Source organism: Orycteropus afer, unplaced genomic scaffold, assembly GCF_000298275.1.
Source record: "Orycteropus afer afer isolate SDZICR_OR568_19922 unplaced genomic scaffold, OryAfe1.0 scaffold00038, whole genome shotgun sequence".
Classification (NCBI taxonomy): domain Eukaryota; kingdom Metazoa; phylum Chordata; class Mammalia; order Tubulidentata; family Orycteropodidae; genus Orycteropus; species Orycteropus afer.
In genome coordinates, this window is record NW_006921625.1 from 11,404,676 (window position 1) to 11,426,960 (window position 22,285).

The window sequence follows — 22,285 nt, forward strand, 5'->3', positions numbered from 1 at the left end:
GAGATACTGTGGTGGTGGTTCCCGACCACCACCATAAAGCGAATATCACAGTAGAGCAAGTCTCCTGAATTTTTTGGTTTCCCAGTGCCTATAGCGGTCAGTTTGCACTGTATTTAGTCTGTTAAGTGTGCAATAGCATCATGAAAATGTGACACAGGGACATGAAGTTGTTCATTTCATGCTGTTGGGAAAATGGCACCCGTAGACTTGCTCGATGCAGGGTTGCCACAAACCTTCAGTTTGTCAAAGATTGAAGTATCCGCAGAGCACAGTAAAACAAGGTGTGCTGTATGGGACTACACAGCAGGCTGGTCTATTACCGAGTTCTTGGAAGAGCCTTGTGTGTAGTTGCTAGCATGCCTTAACTTGGTTCCCTCTGGGGGGCTTCCTCAGATACCACCTCTTAGTTGCAGAACAGCCTTTCCAGCCATACGACGAGGGGTGATGTCCTTAGTCAAGAACTTTTTCCCTGGGAGGAGAGGCAAGGGAGGGCTGAAAAGTGCTGCACGGAGCTGAAGACAGACTGTAGCATCTCCGGGATTCAGGAGCTGGTCCTCCGTGGTGTTTTCTCAGTGCCCAGCCTAGTACACCGAGGACTTTCTGCTTGTGCAGCTAGTACCTGGTGTTCAGTAAACTCGTGGTCATGGAACTGATTTCCAACTCATGGCGCCCCGTGTGGCACAGAGCAGAGCTGCTCCATATGGTTTTCTTGGCTGTAATCTTGACAGAAGCAGAGCTTCAGGGGTTTCTTCCTTGGAGACATTTGGTGGGTTTGAACCACCAATCTTCAGGTTAGTAGCCAAGGACACACCATTTGTGCCATATGTAGATCTTGGTGTGCAGTTGTTACTGTTGGTGCCATTGAGTCAATTCTGACTCAGCGACTCTATAGGACAGCGATTGTTAGGCCACGACCTTTATGGAAGCAGACTGCCATGTCTTTTCTCCCTCAGAGAGGCTGATGATTTGAACCACTGGCCTTAGGGTTAGCAGCCAAGCACTTAACCATTGTGTCCTCAGGGCTTCGTGGAATACAGTAGCCTGTAACAAATAGTAAATTAAGGAATGAAGAAAGAAATGAAAGAATGAAAGAGTGGAATGAATTCCATAGAAAAGAGATGTATCCGGTTGTTTGTTTGGTGGGTATATAACCTTGGTTGTTAGCTCATAGTTTATGTAGTTTTTAATCCTCTGTTGGTCTTCTCAGAGCATCTTAAGAATGTCCAGGGAGACATGGTGCTTGTAGGAGCCATGTTTTAAGTCCAGGGTGACCTTAAAGTTAGTCCTGGTGCTGAGACAGTCAACATGGGTTTTTGATACTGTTCTAAATGAAAGGGTGGAGAACATCCTCATGCCGCCATTGGCTTTCAGATTGTCAAAATAAGATCTTTCTGATGTTTGTTAGGTGGCCGTGGACAGCCGCCAAGTTGGGATATAAGAAGTTCGTTTCTCAATTTTCTAAATAAGTCTCTTTTTACAAGCATAGCGCCCCAGCGGTCTCCTTTGAAGTTGTTGTTATGCGCTGGGCCGCGGTGTTATTTCTAAGGAGTCAGCCAGCAGGCTTGAGGTCTTTTTGGCTTGAATTCACTAGCAGCCTCTGGACAACATAACTCATTTACTTGTCTCTTCCCCTCCCCTTCCATCCATCCCTGCTTTCCCTCCCCTCTCTCCATCAGAACGGTCCCCCCACCGGCCCATCCTCCAAGCTGGACTGCCGGCAAATGCCTCCACCGTGGTCGGAGGTGACGTGGAGTTTGTTTGCAAAGTGTACAGCGATGCGCAGCCCCACATCCAGTGGATCAAGCATGTCGAAAAGAACGGCAGCAAGTACGGGCCTGACGGGCTGCCCTACCTGAAGGTCCTCAAGGTGAGCACATTCTGAGTTCGAAGGAATCCCCACCTGGGGTCTACTCTGGCGGTGTGGCCACATGGTTTGATTTCCTGTTGAATTTCAGAGGAGTTGAGTCTCATGCTTTGATTGGCCAGTGGACTGTGTTGTGGAATGAGCAGCTCATCCTGCCTGCTAATAAAATTCCAGAAGGGAAGCTGTGTGGTAGTGGAAGGCAGAGTAGAACCAGAGTCAGCATAGTTTCAGCTAGTTATCAGCCATGTGCTCTTAGACGAGGCTTGTAGACTTTGCTGCACGTCTATAGGAATGAGCAGAGTTAGAGATCATAACTCCCTTGCTGGGCAGTTACGTGGAACAGATGAGATGGTGTGCACGAAGAAGACCTTGGTAAGGTCCCAGCATTGTACCAACGTTTGTCGTTGCTCGGATGTTGGTTTTGGTTAAGGTGGCATTAGCATCAAATTACAGTAGCTACCTTTAGCAACTGTTTGGATTTTCCTTTGAAAAAGCATCCCATAACCTTTGAAATCCACACACACTTCATTTAGGCAGGACGTGTTAGCAAGGATTCTGCACTGGTGCGAAGTTGAACAAAGAAATTTCCTTTCCCCTTGGAGTCCTTGTTGGGCTCCTTAGAAATCCCCAGTTTTGTAGCATCAGCCTCTCTCTCTCTCTCCCTTTCTCCCTCCCCCAAGCTGACTCGCTCATCAAGATGACAATCTCAGGCAGCAGCTACGTCTCCTATTAGTTCTTAGCTCTGCCGTGTCTCCCACATTTAGTTACTCACAGAGAATGCCCTTGAAATAAACAGTCTTCCAGTGGAACCAGAGGTAACGCGACAGAACTCAGCCAAAGAGAGGTTCTCTCCAGCTAATCGTGTTTTTGATCAAAAAAGCTGGAAAAAGAAATCACCGTGCAGAACCTACCAGCTCATCCTGCCCCGATCACGCGTTCCTCCCCTCCCTGTAGATCACTTGCACTGTCTGCCAGTTGCCTTATTTTGTTCCTTTTTAGACCCACAGCCGTTTACTGCTGCTGTTTAGACGTGATGGAGGTTGTTTTCTTGTGGTGTGTTGGTGGTGGGACCATAGACAGTGTGAAGTCCTCCCTGGTGGCCCTTCATATTGTTCTCCTGTATCTGTTCCAGCACTCGGGGATAAATAGTTCCAATGCAGAAGTGCTGGCCCTGTTCAATGTGACTGAGGCGGATGCTGGGGAGTATATATGTAAGGTCTCCAATTATATAGGGCAGGCCAACCAGTCTGCCTGGCTCACTGTCCTGCCAAAACAGCAAGGTAACAACGTTTTTGTTTTTGCTTTTTTATTTCTTTTTAAAGAAAGCTGAATATAGAAGCTGAAAAGACTTGGTGCTTTGGGAGCCTGCAGGAAGCGTATAGGATGACTCTGGTGGCCTTGGTACATTTGTAATCATCTTTCTTTGGTGATGCAGCTGGTTGGATGCCAGCAGCCATGGAAAAATGCCCACGATGTTCAGAGTGCTTGCTCTCATTTCTTAGCAACATCATGCTCCACCCTCGCCTGCTTGATCAGTTGTTCCTTCTGGTTTGTCGAGGAGCCCTGGTGGCCCAGCGGCTAAATGCCTGGCTGCTAATGGAAGGTTGGTGGTTTGAAACCCACCAGCCACTCTGGGGGCAAAAGATGTTGCAGTCTGCTCTCATAAAGAGCACAGCCTTGAAACAGCCTTTGGGGCAGTTCTACCCTCTTGACACCAACTTGACGGCTGTGGGTTCTGGTTCATCTTGTGTGGGCTGCATGTGTCCTGTCATTGGACATGACCACCATTTTAGACATCATGAGTGCTGATTGCATTGGTGGCCTTTGGTAGAGTTCATGCCTATATCTCCCCCACATTTTGATAGAAATGTTGGCATGATGGAATTTGTCCAACAAAGCATCCTTCCTTGGTGGCATAACTGATGCTTACGAGATACCTGTCCTTGATCTTGGATTTTCAAGTTTGAGGGCAATTCATGTTAATAACTGAATACAATACACTGCTGAATACTATTGAAGGCAGATGGTTGGCTTTCATGGTTTGTCATAACTTGTGTTCACATGTTTATGTTTAAAAAAAAAAAAAAATAAAGCCAAGCTTTGTTGCTACCAAGGTCATAGTTTCTTCTGTTTTCCTTTGATGCTCTATAAGCCAAGGGGGTTATACAGGAGTAGAAACAACCAGAGCCTCTTAACCAAGAACACCTTCTGCCTTGATTGGTTCTCTCACAGGGCCAGGAGGTCCTGCAAGGGCTCTGGGTGGGCATATCTTCCAACATACCCATCTAGACAGGCACTCGTTTCTCAAAGCCTGCAGCAAACAGGCCCAGAACCCAACTTAGCTTTTTTTGGTGGGAGGGACACCAGCCCTAAATCCCAAAATCAAGAGAAAGCAAAGAAAACGAATCTCTGTGGGTTGATTTTTCCATGCCTCTGATTGCACGCATGTCCAGGTGGTGAAGCCAGTGTGGTGATGGGCCGGTGGAGGTGAGCTGGTCAGTGTCGTCCGTGTCTCTCGGTTGTGGGCTCTGTGGACGGGCTGCCGTCGGAATCGCCTGGCGGCCCACCCGCCGCCAAGGTCCCCGGCGTGCTGCCTTGTGGTTCCCCGGCCCCCCCACAATCATTCCTGCATCTAGCCTTTTCTCTCGCTTCCCTTGTTTTCTAGGCTGCTGGTGTTAACACCACGGACAAAGAGATTGAAGTTCTCTATATTCGGAATGTAACTTTTGAGGATGCTGGGGAATATACGTGCTTGGCGGGTAATTCTATCGGGATATCCTTTCACTCTGCATGGTTGACAGTTCTGCCAGGTATATACGCTCTTCTCTCTGTGGTTTTTCCCTCTTCTCGGTTGATTGCTATAAAATTAACACAGCTTCTGTCCTCAGAAATGGCCCTTTTTATCCTTGCATAATGATTAAAAAAAAAAAAAAGTTTAAAATTATCCCCCAGGGATCAGAAAGTTGCCTTGGAAATGCTCTTCCAGTGCAATCCCATCCTCACATTTATGATCAAGTAAAATTTCTCCCTCGAAACCCAAAGGGAGCTTCTCACATTTTGGGCGAGTCATTGAGTCAATGTACAAACTCCCTGAAGAAGTTGAAATTACTTTGCACACGTCAAAGTAATTTTGTCTCGCTCCAGATTCCATTTTTGCTAACGCCCCTCGTGTCTTGGTGTGGTAGCTGTATCCCACTTGGTGTTTCTAATGAGATGTAAACCAAGGGCGGCGGGTCGAGGTGCCTGGGCACCTGTTGGGCAGGTATACAGAAGCAGTGTGTTACCTCCCTTGGGAATCGGTGGCTCGTTGCATGTTTCCATAGAACGGATTCAGGTTGCTTTCACGGCAGAGCATGCTCCTGCCATCTTGGGCTTGATGTTATTTCTGCTCGACAGAGAAATCAACATCAGGGAAGCCCTGTTGCCTAGACATGGCTGCCTCTGGGTCTGCACTCAGCATCTCTTCCTGCTCAGACTTTCTTGACTATCACTGTCTGCTGATGTATCTGCCTCTTTCCTGTTTCCTCTGTGAGGCTGCGTAGACCATGGTTTGCCTGCACAGACCATGGTCCCCTAGCCGGGATGTTCCACTCCGGTTATTAATCGCTCATTTTTAGATCCAGTGCCTCCCCGCATGCTTATTTGATACCTCATAAAACATGCTCATCGTTTCGTTTGTGCTGTGTGGCTGAGAGTTTTGACTGCCTTGCAAGTATTTTTCTGATTACAGCGTGTAAGCTTTCAGTAATGCCATTGCATCCATGTTTTCCTTTTGTTGTGAATCTGCACTGTGAATATCTGCTTTGAAACAAGTAGATGCCCTTTGGTCGAGCTTGCTTTTACTTGCCATATTGCACTCTGCGAGTGCCTGACGGGCACTTTCTAACCAGTCTGCCTGACGGTACTAGCACATTAATGAAGAATGGAGTTTGAGAGATAACTAGTTGGAAGTACACTGGTTTTAGCTTGACCACTGAGCACTAAGGAGGAGGTGTTAGTGGACATTCCTATGAGAATGTGCTAAATTAAGGAATTACACGTGTACATATATGCCATGCCATTTACATTTTTTTTTCATTAAAAGTTAGAACCAAATGCACAAAAATGTAAATGGTCACATTATGCTTCCATGTTATAAGCAATTCCATTTTTATATTGAATGCATTTGTTTAATTTGGATAATATGCTGGATTATATTAAGAATTCCAAACCTTTTTAGAGCAGCCTATGAGGTGCATATTTATTTCATTTCACGTGGAACTCTGTTTGTGTGGGGTAAATCGTCATTTCGAAGAGCCTGTCTCAGTGAGACTGACAGGCTGCATCCTCACTGATGAAAGTAGGTATCGGTCATAGTTCAGAATATTTCATTCTTTTGCTTTGGAGAGCATCATAACAGATGATCCTTTCATTGTGGGTGCAGTTGATTGTCCTTCTCCACCCCAATGTCTAATAGAATGTGGCCTCGGAGCCTGCCCTTTGTAACATGGTGGCAGCTGCTCACTGAGTTGCAGATGTCCACTGAGGCCAGTACTGCTGGGGCCCTGGTGGTAAAGTGAGGGGCCCTGGCTTCATACCCTTAGTTGAGAAGAGGAACATGGTGGGCCCCTTGCCCAAGCCATTCTACTATTGAGTTATTGGGGAGCCACATTGCCTCGGGCACTGGTCTTCTCTTTTCGATTCCTGTCGTCGTGGGACAGTGCATCTGCCTAAGATCCTAACTTTGTGGCCTGCTTATCTGTCCCCTACCCTGTGATCTGCGATCCAGCTCCTGTAAGAGAAAAGGACATTACTGCTTCCCCAGACTACCTGGAAATAGCCATTTACTGCATAGGGGTCTTCTTAATCGCCTGTATGGTGGTGACGGTCATCCTGTGCCGAATGAAGACAACGACCAAGAAGCCGGACTTCAGCAGCCAGCCGGCTGTGCATAAGCTGACCAAGCGCATCCCTCTGAGGAGACAGGTAACAGAAAGTAGATAAAGAGTTTAAAGACATTTACTGCCCCCATGACCCAGCCAGCTCTGAGAACTTCCTGGCTTAGATTCGATCTTCCCCCATGAGCTTCACGACTGGTGTCTCCATTGTGCCACATGGGTGGCAGTCCAGTGAGTGTTAGGAGCCTGCAAAGTCAAGTCTTAGTGCATCACTGTGATCAACCCTGGTGTAGCTCTGAGGGCAAGAGAGGATGGGGGGGAACAGCTGGGGTGAGAACCAGAGTTCATGAGCAGGACTTAGATGAAACTCAAATCCAGCAGGGTTACTTTTGCCCCCTGAGAACTAAACCTTTTCCTTTTTTTTTTGAGACAGTCATGAATGTTAGAATGGGGTTGTGCCACTAGTACACAGGTCAGAGACTGTAGTTCTCTTTGACTTATTTTTTTAAATCAGTGTCAGAAACCTGTACTCCAGAGATGAATCTGAGCTACTGCTTAATGAAAACCAGCCTGTGATTATATTTCTAAACATTTAAATTGCATTTTAGCTCAACCCCTCTAATTCCGAAAATAGAAGTTTATGCATACCGTATTTCTACGCGGATCTTACGCTCCTACTTTCTGTGTTTGTTTGCCAACCAGGCCCTCCCGTTGGCAGGTATTTTCATAAGTGCTGTGCCCATGTTGTTTGCGTGTTGCTGTACAAAAGTTAGCATAATGCGCCCATCAGAGTGGCTTGGAAGGGGGAGGAGGGGGGAGCGGGCGGCAAAGAAATGCAGAAGACTCGTGTTACTTGAGTAAAGATAGTCTGTGCTTTTCACAGGATTTCACAGGTGTGGCTGTGGATTGGGGGATGGAATGGTTTTTATGTGGAACTGGATCAGATTGTGGTGAATCTTTTGCTTGGGCTTTCGTGATTCCTTTTTGCTTGTGTGAGGCTCCTGATTGGTTTGAGTTTTCTTGGGGGGAGATGGAGCCAGATAGAATCTCCACTTGTGGCTTAAAACGAACCCCTCCAAAGGTGAGTGGGGAGGAGATGCTGCGGCTCAGGAGATCAAACAGAAGGCACATGGGAGCACAAAGGCACTTGGTTCCAGTGAAGGTACTTTTTTGAAACAGCAAATAAAAGTGGCCAACATGTTGGCTCTACTTGTGTGTGTACTCAGTAGACCTTATTAGATGCTATAAAAATGGCGATTCTTTTTTTAAATGGCAGGTTCTTTAGTCCCAGTGGCAGAGATTCTGGTTTGGTAGGTCTGGGGGGCGCTGGGAATCACATTTTAAGCAAGTCCCCAGGAGATTGTAAAATGCACTTTGAGAAATGCAGAGTTCATCCCAGCCTTGCCTCTCCTGGGACTTCAGGTGGCAATGACATTTTCTGGACGAGGCTTTAGGAAGGATTAGGAGCCAGTTGGCCAGCCGTGGTCTTGGCGTGAACCTGGCTGTTCTCAACCAGCTCTGCAGCCTGGCCTGAATGGGTCCTTGTCTGTTGCCTTGAAACCGTGGTGCAGGCAGGTCTGTTTTCTCCGAGGGGGATGGGAGAATTTGGAGTCTCTGTCAGGGGCTGGTGAGTGAGTAGATTGTGCCAAGAGCAAGGGAAGAAGGGGGCCCGTTGGGTCCCACCTGCCACCAAGCCTGCTATTGCCATTTAAAATGACCGCACTGCCATTCCTGGGGCCATGAGGCAGCCAGTTTGTGGGAGAGGCCAGCCAGGTGGAACTGTGACCTTCAGATGCTCCCGACCCCCTTACCAGCCACCTCTGGGCAGCATCTCTCCATGAACCTAGCCTTAAGGACTTGTAAAAGGGAGTGTTCCTACTGCTATTATTTTTTTCTAAAAGGAAAAATGCTACTTTTTGAGCTAAACTGTGCTTTGGCTGAGTTAGGCAAAAAAAAACAAAAACAAACTCACTTGCCCTCGAATTGGATCTGACTCATGGCGACCCCTCCTCAGGTTTCTGAGGCGGTATCTCTACAGGAGTAGATTGCCAGTCTTCCTTCTGAGGAGTGGCTGGTGGGTTTGAACCGCCAGCCTTCTGGGTAGCAGTCAGATGCCTTAGGCACTACGCCACCAGAGCCCCTTGAGCTGGGCCATTGTCCCTTAATTGGTACATTCTGTTACCCCCCCCCCCACAATTGTTCCAGTGTTCCTTTTCTTTTCTTTTTTTGTTTTCTGCAACTATTTATTTACAAAATTCCTATCACCCTAAATAAACTCAGTACCCCTTAAGCAATAATCCCCCCTCCTTCTCCTCCCCCAACACTGACGTCCTGACGCCCTGGTCTCTCTGCCTTTGTCCAGTCTTTGTATTTCACAAAAGTGGGTCATAATCGTATTTGTCCTTTTGTTGTCTGACTGACTTCATTCCGCATCACGTTTTCAGGTCCATCCATGTTAGAGCATGGGCTTCATTTCTCCTTATGGGTGAATAATACTCCGTTGTATGGAGAGCCCACATTTTGTTTATCCATTTGTGTATTGATGAATTTGGGTGGTTTCCACCTTTGGCTATTATGGATAGTGCTGCAGTGAACAATAGTACACAAAGAAGGGTCTGTTTTTGCATCCTTGCTTTCAAGTCTTTTGGGTCCATACCTAGGAGTGAATCTTTTCTTTTTCTTACTGTATAAGAGGCAAATGCCCTTGACCTCAACCTTGGTCATTGTGTTTTCATTTCTCACTGGCCCCTTTGGCCTTTCTTCACTGTCCTTCTTCACATAAGTTTTGTCTACTTTTATCTACTTTCCCTGCTTAATGGAAAGGTGTGATAGGGCTCTTTCCTCCCTTCCTTCCCTCCCTCCTTCCTGTCTTGTCCCTTCCTTTCTTCATCGTAATTTGCTGAGTATTTGTTCTAAGCTAGGTTCCAGGTAGAACACAGCCTGTGACATTCTCCACTGGCTCTAAGGGTTTGGAGGCTCTTATTTGAAATGTAATTGCTCTGTAGGGTCAAAGAGTGAGATAGAAGCAAAGGAAAGTTGGCAAATATTAGTCCCCCTGGGGGGAGCTCTGGTAGCGTAGTGCCTAAGGCACTTGACTGCTAACCAGAAGGCTGGCGGTTCAAACCCACCAGCCACTCCTCGGAAGGAAGATGGGACAATCTACTTCCGTAGAGATACCGCCTCAGAAACCCAAGGAGGGGTCGCTATGAGTTGGGTCCGACTTGATGGCACACAATAACAATAGTCCCCCTGGGAGAATTTGGCCCTGAGAGATTAACTTCTTTGGGGAATGTTGACACCCCGCAGCCCTTCGTATCTGTCCAAATGGGGGTGGCTGTTTGTTCTTCACAAAGAGAGCCTCGTCAGTAAGCACGGCCCCTGTGGTGGAGAAGCAGATGCTTATCGGGTCCCTGGATAAAAGAGGGTTATTGCACTGTGACTGGGATGAAAAGCCCTCGAAAGGCCCATAGATACGATGATGACAGAGCAAATAACTATAGGGATGCCAAGCATGCCTTTACCTGGAGACAGGTGAGCCTGTAATCAGATGTCTCCAGGATGGGTTATTCCTGGGCATTTATGAAGCCACTTTTCATTCTGCATTGGCCCAGCCTCCTCTGTCCCACGGTAGCACTCAGCATCTTCAGGACAAAATCTGAATTTTATCATCTTGGCACCTAACCCCTGCCATTCCCCCAACACAGATTCGCTTGGCCTCTCCCACACTCAGCCCATCATTGCTCTCTTTTTAGAACAAGGGAGGCTGTTTCTGATGCAGTCATGAGGTTTTGCTTCTTGACAGTTACTCATCGGCACTGGATTTACTGGTATAAGATGCACATCTCAGCATATGGCTTTTTTTTTTTTGAGAGAAAAATACTTTTCTCCCATACCAAAGAAGAAATACCTTGTGATCCTGTCCCAATCCTCAGGAGTTTTTTATAGTCTTTTCTGTGCTCTGAGGCTTGGAGAAAGAGACAGCTTTTTAGTCGGGGGAGGATGGCACATGAGTTTCCCTTTTGTCCTTGAGAGGGGCTCATTCCTTGGTTTGCTGGGTCTCAGCCACCAGGACAGACACTTCCCACCGACTTCTGCTCCTTCTGGCACCCGGCATGTTAAATGGGACCAGTCACAGCCAGCCCTCAGGGGGACACCTTAATGACCTCTTGTCAGTTGTTGTACTAGTTGGGCTACTGGAGAGCCATGAGCCGTTCTGACACAGCCCCTGCACATCTGTGAATTACAGAGAGGGCTTGCCTTTCCGAATTTCCACAAAGCAGTTGAAAGGTAGAGGTGATAGGAAGCAAAGAAACAGAGGACACCTGTTAGGGAGGCATGTGGAGTTGCTGTTTGTTGATTGGGTTTCTCCACCAGTACATCAGGTTCTTTCTTTGGATCCAGAAGCCTCCATAGGGCAGGATGGCATTTCACACTCTCCTCCGTGGAGATCCCTCTCCTGGGTGGGGAGACACAGGCATGTCTGCTCATGTTCTTCTCCCAGAAGGTCCTGCAGGTATTTTTTCTGACTTCCGTTTTACTGAACGGGCCTGGGATGCAAGTAGATTGACATGGAGAAAAATCAAGGACACTCAAGGTCATCTTTTGTAACTCTGGTGGTGTAGTGGGTAAGGCATTTGGGTGCTAACCAAAAGGTCTGTGGTTTGAACCCACCAACTGCTCCTCAGAAGAAAGATGAGGTGGTCTGCTTCTGTAAAGATATACAGCCTTGGAAACCCAGTGGGGGTTGCCATGAGTTGGAATCAACCCGATGGCAGTGAGTTTGGCTTTATTTATTTATTTTTGTGGCAGTGGCACGTTCATCATGAACAAAGACTATGTGGGATTCTTGAGCCAAGCCCTGGGGTTGTTAGTTAATGATCACCTAGGCAGTGGGTTTGGTTTGGGATTTAAACACCCAATTCCAGGAAGGGAAGTGCTGCTTCTGGAAGCTTGTTGACCACCTAGTAGGCTGAACATCATGATCTCAGAACATTCTCTGTGTTTTGGTCAATCAAATGGTCAAATGAAACCTCACTGGTTCGAGAAAACATTTGGGTAATTGGAGTGGTCATGGATGGCTTAACTGGAATCTGCCCTTTCATGTGGGGCTCCCCCTCCCCTGCCCCCACTGTGCCCTTCTCTCCTCTCCCGCCCTCCTACGGGCTGCCTGACTGAGATCCTCTAGTCAAACCAGCCCGCCCAGGACAGCCTTTACTCTGACAGGTTTACACCCCATAGTGGGGAGAGGTTCTGGGAAAGGGAAGAGATTTGGAGAAAGTGTGAGTGTCCGGTTAAAGCCTTGATTAATTCCCTACAGTTTGTTGGAGCAAAAAAGAATAAAATCCAACCCAGAAACCTCTTGAGCCTTTCTATCAGCCACCCAGCCTGAGGTGACAGAAGCCATTTTGTTTAGGCATGAGGTGCGGGAGGGGAACAGGGCTTATAGTCGAAGTATTTGGACGGGGAACTTGGCCCATAACCTAACAGTCAGAGAGTTTCTTTGTCAAACTGTGGTCCAGTCAGTCCTCAGGAATAAACATTCAAATAGTAATCAGTGCTGGGACATCTCTGCTTCTGTCTGCTCTGTGCTCTGCAAAGCTGGCTTCCTTTTTCGGTTTAGAAATCTAATCTAGTGTAAAGAGATAACACTGCTTCTTGGTGGCCCTTTAAAAAGAAAGGGGGGAAGAAACCACTACTTCCTTGCTTAATCTCCTATATGTATTATGGAAATATACAAAAAGCACATTTAGTTAAAAGCTTGATTTATGGTACGTGGTGAAGAGATCTGGAGAGCGAGGGGGCTGATGAGAGACTAAAAAGAAGTGCTTTTTTTTAAAAGAAAAAAAACCTGCTAGGATTTGGGAATGGCAAACAGTTTATTAGAGAGTTATTAGCATTTCATGTTTATGAATAACTTCTGTGTCTCTATCAATGGAATATTTTCAAATTAGTAGGAAAGGAAATCCCAGACGTGAAGAGGGCTGGCTGGTAGGGAGGATGATGGCTGTGTGCTTGCATGGTGCTGAGGAGGACGGAGGATGCTCGCACACTGGCCATGAGGAGTGTGGGGGGACAGGAGAGGCTGGCGTTGCGGGGAGGGATCGCCTGCGCGCCATAGCACCCACCCCTCAGAACACGTTAGCTGTCGGGTAAGACGCAGTGACGAGAAAGCCAGTCCTAGTTTACAGTCCCAGGGGGATTTTAAAAGCATAGTGAAAATGCATGGCGGTGAAATTAAGATGTCCCCCAGCAGACGGGGCGATCGAGTTATGTCGTTTCTCATACTTCTGGTATTTTCTTACCTTTTTCTCTTTTGTGTTTTTACAAAAGTGTTTTCCAGATTTGTCCATATAATCTGAGTGTCTGCCTTTAATTGGAACAGAATTTCCATAAATAAGCCTTTTTGTAAAGACAATTATTTTTAATAACAAAGTTTGTGAAGGTTTTCCGCTTTAAAAGCCTTCCCGTTAAAACCTGGTTGAAATCCTGTGTGTGGGTTTTGGGGGGGGGAGTGTGTGTGTGTATATGTGAACTTCTGTCCAGGTTTGGGGGTAAAGATTCCTTTAGGGTCATAGGTTAGCAGCAGAGCAGTTAACTTGAGACTGAATATTAAGTTCTTCTGTTCTTAACTCCTAAGCCATGTTTGAGAACCCCTGGGTGGTACAAATGGTTAACACATGTAGCTGTTGACTGAAGGGTTGGTGGTTCAAGTCTTCCCAGAGGCCCCTTGGAAGACAGTCCTGTTACATGCTTCTGAAAACGCAGCCATTGGGAGCCCCTGTGGAGCACAGTTCTCTCCTCTGACGTCCATGGGGCGCCAGGAGTCAGATCGGCTTGCCGGCGCCTGGCTGTGGTCACAGGTGTACCAGCGTCAGGTGATGCCGAGTTGCCAGGAAGTCCAGCCTGGTGGCAGGAGGGACGAAGGACGACTCTTACAGTTTTAAACTCACTTTAGAGAACAGTGTAGTTCACTTGCAATAAGACAGAAGACCCTCTGTTTGCTCCCCTCCCCATGGCAATCCTCAGTCCAGGTTTCATTATCTTAAAAGATCCTGCCGTTTTTCAAGAAAGTCCTTTTTCTGAAGCATAAAGGGACTGCATTCATACATGGTAATAAAGTCAAATGGTCTAGAAAGTTCTGAAATAGGAAATACTACCTCTTTTCTTCCTCACCCCCTGATCTGGCTCTCTCCCTAAAAGTCACTGCTGCTAATTCTCTTACATATCCTTGTAGACTCTTTTTTTTTGTCTTTTTTTCTTTTAAGGTCTGTGTTCTCGTCTGAAGGGCTGCTTTCTGTGTTGTTTTCTGTAAGGTCACTGAGGAAGCAGAGACAAGGCACACATGTTTGGCGAGACCTCTACTTAGTGATCGTTAACTTCACCCAGAACTGTTCCCTCTGATTTTCCAACCCATTTCTGCTCGTCTTCACTGATCCCAGAGCACCATATAGTTGTGGTGGGATTCTGCGAACAGTGCCGGCCTGCTGCTGAGGGTCCACACTGGTGGCGCATAGAAGGAGTCTGGTGTGGAATGAGCCTGACCGTGACTGTGTTGGGGCCATCTCTACTCTGTTGGCTGCGCTCTTGCTCATGCTCTTTAAGCACAAGTTCCCATTGTGATGACTGGTGATTTTTGCCTGTTCACTTGGGCGAAGTTCCCAGAAGACCTTTCGGTTTGAAAACAGCACCTTCTTGTGCCCACAGCTCGTGACCCTGCGGCAGAAGGAGCTAGTGGGGTTAGGATGTGGGGAGGTGTGTTTGCTCAAACCCATCTCTCAGTCTTTTCAATCCCCTTGTCTGTGCTGGGGCTCAGGATGTTTATATGGCCTGTGGAAGCCATGGAAAGCTGCTCTCTGAAAGCCCGTGGCATCATATGTGCCCTGACAGTGAGGCCAGCTCACTACAGTGAGGTGTGAGGTGGGATGCCACATGGAGTTCATGGCGGGGACTTTGAGAGTGGTGTCTGTTTTGCCTCAGGGGATTCCTGTCTGGTCTTTGTTTTTTGGGGAGGGCGTTTCTTCCCACTTGACTTCATACATTTGCCTTGTCTTTTTCTGCTTGCTTTTCCATTTACCCAAGGTAGGTGGTTCAAACCCACCAGCTACTCCTCGGAAGGAAGGTTGGGCAATCTACTTCCACAGTGATAGTGCCTCGGAAACCTAAGGAGGGGTCGCTGTGAGTCAGGTCCGCCTTGATGGCACATAACATCATCAACAACTCCATTTACCCACATGACTCAGCCCTTGGGTGTGAGACCCTCAGCCTCGCAGAGCCTAATCTATCTAGGAGAACCCCCTCCACACACACACACACATACTCAGCTCCAAAATTGGCGAGTCTTCATTTCTTATTTTTTTCCCTTCAGATTACTCACAATGAATAAACTGCTTGTTATAGCTGCATAATAAAATTTAGGAACAGTTTTCTCTGCCAGAGAAAATTCTGCCAGAGACTGCTTAGAAGGCTCAGAAATGTGCTTATGTACATTTAAAAAGATAATAGAAATTCTGGTAAAAATGGCTTGCTTCTTGATTTTAATATTGAAACCAATTTCCTATTCCTAAAATTGCCCTCCCCAATGCATTCTTGGTATTGTATGAGTGTCCTAGGGCTGCTGTAACAAATTGCCACAAAGTGCATCACTTAAAGCAAAGTAAGAATGTTGTCTCACAGTTGTGGGGGTTCCGAGTCTGAAATCAAGGTGTTGCTGGGCCACCCTCTCTGAAGGCTGCAGGGTAAGTCTGCTCCCTGTTTTCCTCGTAGCCTTGGGTGTTGTGGGCGGCCCTTGGTGTCCTTGGCTTATAGATGCAGCCCTCTGTTCTCTCTCTCTCACCATTACATGGTGTTCTCCCTGTGTGTCTCTGTCTCCTTTCCCCTTCTTCTAAGGACATCAGCCATATTAGATTAGGGGACCCTAATGATTTTAACTTGATTACATTTGCAAAGACACTGTTTCCAAATAAAGTCACATTCACAAGTATTGGGGGTTAAGACTTCAACATATCTTTCTAGAGACATAGTTCAGCCCATTACAAGCAACATTTCAGGTTTCCTACCCATGTTAAGGGCAGTCTGGGTTTGCAAAGAAGAGAATCAAAGTTTTCCAAATAAGAGCTATGTAGGGAAGCACAGATCAGATAATTCCTCTGAGAATAGTCCAGGTTCCCCTGGTACAAGTTTGTCCCAACTGAGTTTGTTCATCTGGACTCATTCTTAGCCCCCTTGGTTTAAAAGGTGTTTGTAAGCACAGCTGGGAAGGACTCATGAGCTGGCAGTTGTGCGTGGACAGAACCAAAGGTGGGCTGGTCGGTTGCTTTGATGGGTCATGTAACCTCATGTTCCAACTCTCTTGTTCGTGGCTTCAAACAAGGCATTGTTCTGGAAGCCTACAATTGGACCACGGTTGTGTAGTAATCTCAGAAAGTGGCCTTCAGGTGGGCTCCCATGTGGTTTCCATCCATAGATCCTAGCAAAGGGAAGACGATATATTTAAGAAATAACACTGAACAGAATGGGTTAGGGAGAACGAGTAAATAACTGTGAAGCCCTGCATGCTGGTAGGTGGGACGGGAGCTCTTCCCGGTGACTGAATACAGGTGGTTTCTTTGTCTTAACTCTTTGTTCCACTTCCATCCATTGGTTTTCAAAACCAGAGTTGCCAAGTGATGTCCATGACCTTCCAGCATGGGCATCCACACGTTCTCCGAAGGGCTGGGGAGAAGCAGCAAGAGTTGTGATTTTAGGTTGGAAGCGTTTGACCTCGTTAATCAGAGGATGGCTCCCAGTGTTGGGTCTCGAGTTGCCATGAATAAAAGGATTTGGGGAGAAACCAAATCAGCCAGTGCTTGTCTTTGACGTGCAAATCCTAGATTTTGAGCCAATCTGCTTTTATTTGAGAAAACAAACGGAACGTTAGAGAGCTGATTTTCTGAAAGCTTTCATCACGTGGCATTGATCTGTGATCTGAGTAGCTCTAAGGGCTGATTGATTATCTGCAATAATGAAGCCAGTGAGGTCTGTCCTCATATCCTCACATGACAGTCTTGAGGCATTAGGACAGGAAGAAGACTGCCATTTTGATCAAGAACTGTATAAAAATTTGTGTGAAAATCTGACCTTAAGACCACATAATTTGAATGGAATCCACCACTGTGTAGGAGGGAGGACCGAGGCATTGGAATACAGTGGTTTTCATTTTGGCCCAAGTTTGTGGCTTTGACCGGCCCCCACCCTTCCTCATCCTTGATACGCTGGCTGGGCTCCGGTGGCTTTCCGGCCTTCACAGGCAGAGCTGGGATTACATCTGTGTCTTTGCGTTTTGTATCCAGGTTTCTGCCGAATCCAGCTCCTCCATGAACTCCAACACCCCACTGGTAAGGATAACAACACGCCTCTCCTCTACGGCGGACACCCCCATGTTGGCAGGGGTCTCCGAATATGAATTGCCAGAGGATCCAAAATGGGAGTTTCCAAGAGACAAGTGAGTCCTTCTATTGGGAACAGCTCCAAATGGCGGCTTAGATATAAATGGGTCTATTGGATCAGCATTTTCATTTCATGACCTTTAACTGCAAAGGTCTTTCTAGGACATTATCAACAGGGGTGAGTGAGATTGGGTTTCTAAATAACGAGCTCTCAGAAAATGGAAGAATTGATTCTTCTTTTTGTTTTGATAACTTTCTTAAAGAGCACTGCCAAGCCATGGCTAGTCTCCAAAGAGGATGGTATCTGGTTAAGCGTTTTTGTAGTTTCTAGACCATTCAAACCCAGTCAGATGGAATAAACTTGGGGTTATCCCATTTGTAAAACAGACCTGACAATCCACCTCCTGGTAACCAGAACATGACTGTCGTGTGGTTGATTTCTGTGGGGAAATTAGGTGCAGACTATATATTGCCCAATGGAACACACCCCCCAGTGTTAACTATTTTCAAAGATTATCATGTACTGTCAAGCTGTGAAGCTTCACATTGGCACCCAACACCTCGTGTCCGGTGGTCCACAATATTTTCCTTGTTGAATGATACACCTACCTACTGCCATCGGGTCAATTCTGACTCATAGTGACCCTACAGGACAGAGTAGAACTGCCCCATAGGGTGGCTAAGGCTGTAAATATATACAGAACCAGACTGCTTCATCTTTTTCTTCTTGCAGAGTGTCTGGTGGGTTTGAACCACCAACCTTTTGGTTAGCAGTCCAGTGTTTTAACCACAGCACCGCTAGAGCTCGTTATTGAATGATACAGAGGTGTTGATATCAGCGTGACCACTGAGCTCTGCTGGATGTGGTGGTGTGAGCCTCTGGGTCTCTTGATTGGGCTTAACGCCTGTGTGCTTTGGGCTCAGGCTGATTCAAATCCTGGCTTTGCTACCTAGTGGCCAGGCAGCCTCAGTTGAGTCACCCAATTCTTGGTCTTCAGTCCTGTAAATTCAAGGTCATGGCACAGACTTCTCAGGACCCAGCACACTTCTTGACTCCTATGTGTTTCTGTTTCCCTTCACGTCATGCGCTGGTCACCTGGGAGCTCTGGACTGCAGGTCCCAGGAGGATGGATGTGCTGACCACATAGGCTGTGAGGAGATGATGGCTCCGAGCCCGCCATCCTCTAGGCAGGGGACACTCCCAGATCCACCTCCCAAGATGAAGAAGGGGCAGTCGTTGAAGGGCTCTACTCTCACTTCAGGGGTACTTCATATAACAGTTAGAGTCTGAATATCTTACAGTAAAGGGGTGTGGAAGTGCTGTACCATATAAACTAGGATAAACTCTTGACTTTCTTGTATACAAATCAATGCCTTGACATTTGCAGTGTTGCTTGGAGTTATGCCAGAGAAACATGCAGTTAACTCTAGAAGGAGCTCATGGACAAGTTTGGGGATCAAAGATAAGCTTTCCCAGGTGTGGATAGGGCTAGCTCTATTTGCAGGGAGAGGTAGCTTATGCGATCCTTACAATTTTGCTTCACACAACACCACACCTGTGCATACCACATTGTATACGTCACACCTGTACATACCGCTCCTGCACACACCACCCCGGTATTATTTCCCAGTAGCCAGTTAGAGGTATGGATGTACACTGTTTTGGTTTCCTAGTGCCACTCTGACAAGAATATACCACAAATGAACTGGCTTGAACAAACAGGTGTTTATTCTCTTACAGTTTTGGAGGCTAGAAGTCCGAGGTCATGGTGCCAGGCTCTAGGGCTGGGTGAAAGGCCCTTGACCTTGGGCTTCAGCTCTGCCTCTTGCTCCCGGCCCACTGAAGCTAGAGGCGTCTCTTCACTCAGGCAGCTGCTGGCTGCTAGGCTGACAAACCCAAGGTTGACAAGTGAAAAGGCACAGTCCCAATATTACCAAACCACATGGTAGGCCATTGATTGAAGTTCATTAAAAGTCCCAAGATTGGCAGAGCATGGCAGGCTGCTGAGTGAAAACTCAGCTACGTGCAGGGTTCAGCTTGAGACCTTCCTCATAGTTGCTTCTTGTGTACTGGACACTGCCCACTGCCCTAAGGCAGCTACTCAGCTGCTCCAGTAGATCCCACCATGGAGTTAATGACCAACCTCACCACGGGGAATAACTACATCCAGCTGCCCAGCCACTCAACCAGGCCCAGCCAAGTTGACCTACAACCTTAACTATCACATACACCATCAGCTAGAACTGAGTAATTGTCCAGGTCTCCTTCAGTTTAAAACTTTAGTTGGAGTAATTTCCAGTTTATTTGTGTGTAGTAGTGGAAAGACTGTCTGTCTATCCATCCCTCCATCCATCCATCCACCCAAGACACATTTATTGGGCACTTGCTGGTGAAGCCTCGGAGCAAAAACAAAGAATTATGTCTTCACCCATAGAATGTGGAGTGGGAAAGGAGTGTTTCTCATGAACCTCCCAGCTCCCTGGTTTGTGGGTAATTATACAAGCAGGTCCGTGAGTGCATACATTCCTGTGTGTATATGGCTAAACTGGGGAGTGTTCCCATCCCCAGGTCCAGCATGTAGCTTTTGCCACCTGTGACACCTCAGTCAACAGTGGGCGTCTGTGTGTGCCGAGCCATTAGCTCCCACCCGAGGGGTACCCTGAGTGTGGAAAATCTGAGTGCTAAACATTTCAAAACAGTGTTTAGCACAAATGTAGGTGGAGCAGGTTTCCAATGAATGAAGCCTATTTAGAAACAGTTTATGAGATTGGGGGCAAAAGTTACACAAAGAAAGGATTGTTATACCTGTACAGTGGGGCAGTGGGACATAAATTAACCATTTTTCCAATGCAAATGTTTATTTTCTGCCAAGATGTTAAATTTAATTTTAGTCCTGGATGGAAACAGAATGACCTCAGCATAACATACACTGCCCTCAGTCTTAGGTTGAACTTTTTCAGACCCATGTGTACTTACCGTAAATACTGTTTACTGCCGGTAACGCAGTACTGGCCTGTGTTATGCTTAAGTTACAAAACCACATTCATGACTCTTCCAAAGACTTCTCCATTCTGTTGGTGTTCTGGAATGCCATAGGATAATATATGGCGATTAGTATGATGTGCATGTAATTTCTGAGCTTGGAAATTTAAGTTGTTTGTGGGGTTTGGTTTGGGTTTTTCTTCATTATTAATTTTGGGTTCTCAGGAATTTTGAACCATTATTTCCCAAAAATATTATCTCCTATTTTCCAGCATTTTGTTTTTCCTTTAGTGAAAAGTTAAGAGTTTCCTGGAAACTGAGTTTAAGATTCCTATCATGTCACCTGGCAAGGAATGTGACCATACAATCCACCGGTATTTGAATAGCAATTTTAAAGCCACCAATTCACAGGGACATGAAACACAAATTGCTTCAACTTTTTCTCTTTTGCTTCTTTAATTTAATTCTAATTATTAATTCTAATAATTTAATTCTAAATTATACATATTTCCTTGGCCCAAGATCAAAACCTCATTGTTGGCATTTGGGAACGCTGATCACCTCCCTAGCAAGGATGCCTTCCATAAAGAAAATAAACCAAGAATACCTCTGAAATTTTATAGCTTTTCCTCCAGTCATTGACAGTCCCTAAAACGTCACTAAGAAAATACTCACATGCGTGTATACCCAGATCTCATTAGTTCCATATGATACATGGTCCATGCTTCAGCAAGCTGCTGAAAGATTTTTATATTTCATTCTGGAATTTTGTTCCCAACACCCTGCCACCAGATGCCATGTGCTAACCCCCTCTCTACACGTTTAGGCTGACGCTGGGGAAACCTCTGGGGGAAGGCTGTTTTGGGCAAGTGGTCATGGCCGAAGCAGTGGGAATTGACAAGGAGAAGCCCAAGGAAGCGGTCACCGTGGCTGTGAAGATGTTGAAAGGTAAGTGGGGGTGGGGAGAGGGTGGAATATCTTATCGAGAATGTTCCTCCCTGGCTTCTGAACTCTATCATGGCAGGGGGTCAGAGGGCACATAGTTGACCTCAAGGTTGAAAAGTTTTCAGAATAAATCAGCTTCTTGGACAGACTATTCATCTTGAGCTGTATGTACTTAAAACAAAAGAAAAGCCAGTTTTGTTAGAAAGGGGTGGCCCCTTACCCTGTGTTATACTTTGACTCCTTGGAGATGACTGGGATTCTTCATGCCCTCCATGTTTTTAGGAGTTTACAGAGTGTTAACTCACGTAGAATTGGTTAGTGTAGATGGGGATTGGCATGTTGCAGTTACTTAATTCTCTAAGTTGGAAAATTGGCAGTTTTGGAAGAAACAGGGAAGCTTGCAGTCTTAGAAGATAGACAACGGGAACACACCTTAGAACCAAGGACAGTGAGACTTCCTCCCACTTCCTTTGGTCGTCAGGAAGGACCAATCACTCGAAAAGGACACCACATTTGCTGGAGTGGAGGGTGAACCTTCAGTGAGATGGACTGTCACAATAACAACAGTGGACTAAACCATATCAAAGATGTGGAGGTGGCACAGGACCAGACAGTGTTTTGGTCTCTTATATAAGGTCACCATGAATCGTAGGCGAGTCCGCATAACAACACAAGATCAGGGAGGCTTAGGAGAGTGGAGGCCGTGGCTTCTCTTTTCTGGGAGAAACACAGCAGGTTTGACCCTGGTTGGGAGAGTCACGGAGAGTGCGGAAAAGGAAGTAACAGGATCGGTGCTGGTGTGGAACCTTCTAGAACATGTAAACAATTTCCTGAGAGGTAAACGTGGAGTTGCTTCTGTGAATCTGAATCCTGCTTCATCCCCACATCTGAGGAACTTAAAGAACTTTTAACCATTAACTTATAACTCCCACAGTGTTCTTTTATGAGAGGAATTATAGGGAACGGTCACATTATAAATCCTGTAGTAGGGACCTCGGGAAGGGAGATCTCAGCCCTAAGTCGAGTTTTCCCACATCCCCAGGAGCAAGGTCTGTCTGGGAGGTGGGGTGCCTCACACGTTGTAAGGACTCTTTTCCTCTCCTTCATCGATTCTCCTGGGGTGGTCACCACATCTCTCCGGAAGGGTTTATAACAGCCCGGAATAGTCAAGAAGTTGATTTTGCAGCTGCCG

General features: G+C 46.5%; 1 protein-coding gene across 1 annotated transcript in view; it reads left to right on the forward strand.

Moving 5' to 3' along the window:
* FGFR2 (fibroblast growth factor receptor 2) overlaps positions 1-22,285 on the forward strand; it is a 127,353-nt gene that overhangs the window by 80,475 nt on the left and 24,593 nt on the right. The window contains exons 6-10 of the mRNA XM_042780418.1: positions 1,677-1,867; positions 4,530-4,674; positions 6,633-6,829; positions 17,070-17,221; positions 20,975-21,096. Coding sequence (XP_042636352.1) covers positions 1,677-1,867; positions 4,530-4,674; positions 6,633-6,829; positions 17,070-17,221; positions 20,975-21,096 — 807 coding nt within the window. The remainder of the gene's footprint in view (positions 1-1,676; positions 1,868-4,529; positions 4,675-6,632; positions 6,830-17,069; positions 17,222-20,974; positions 21,097-22,285) is intronic.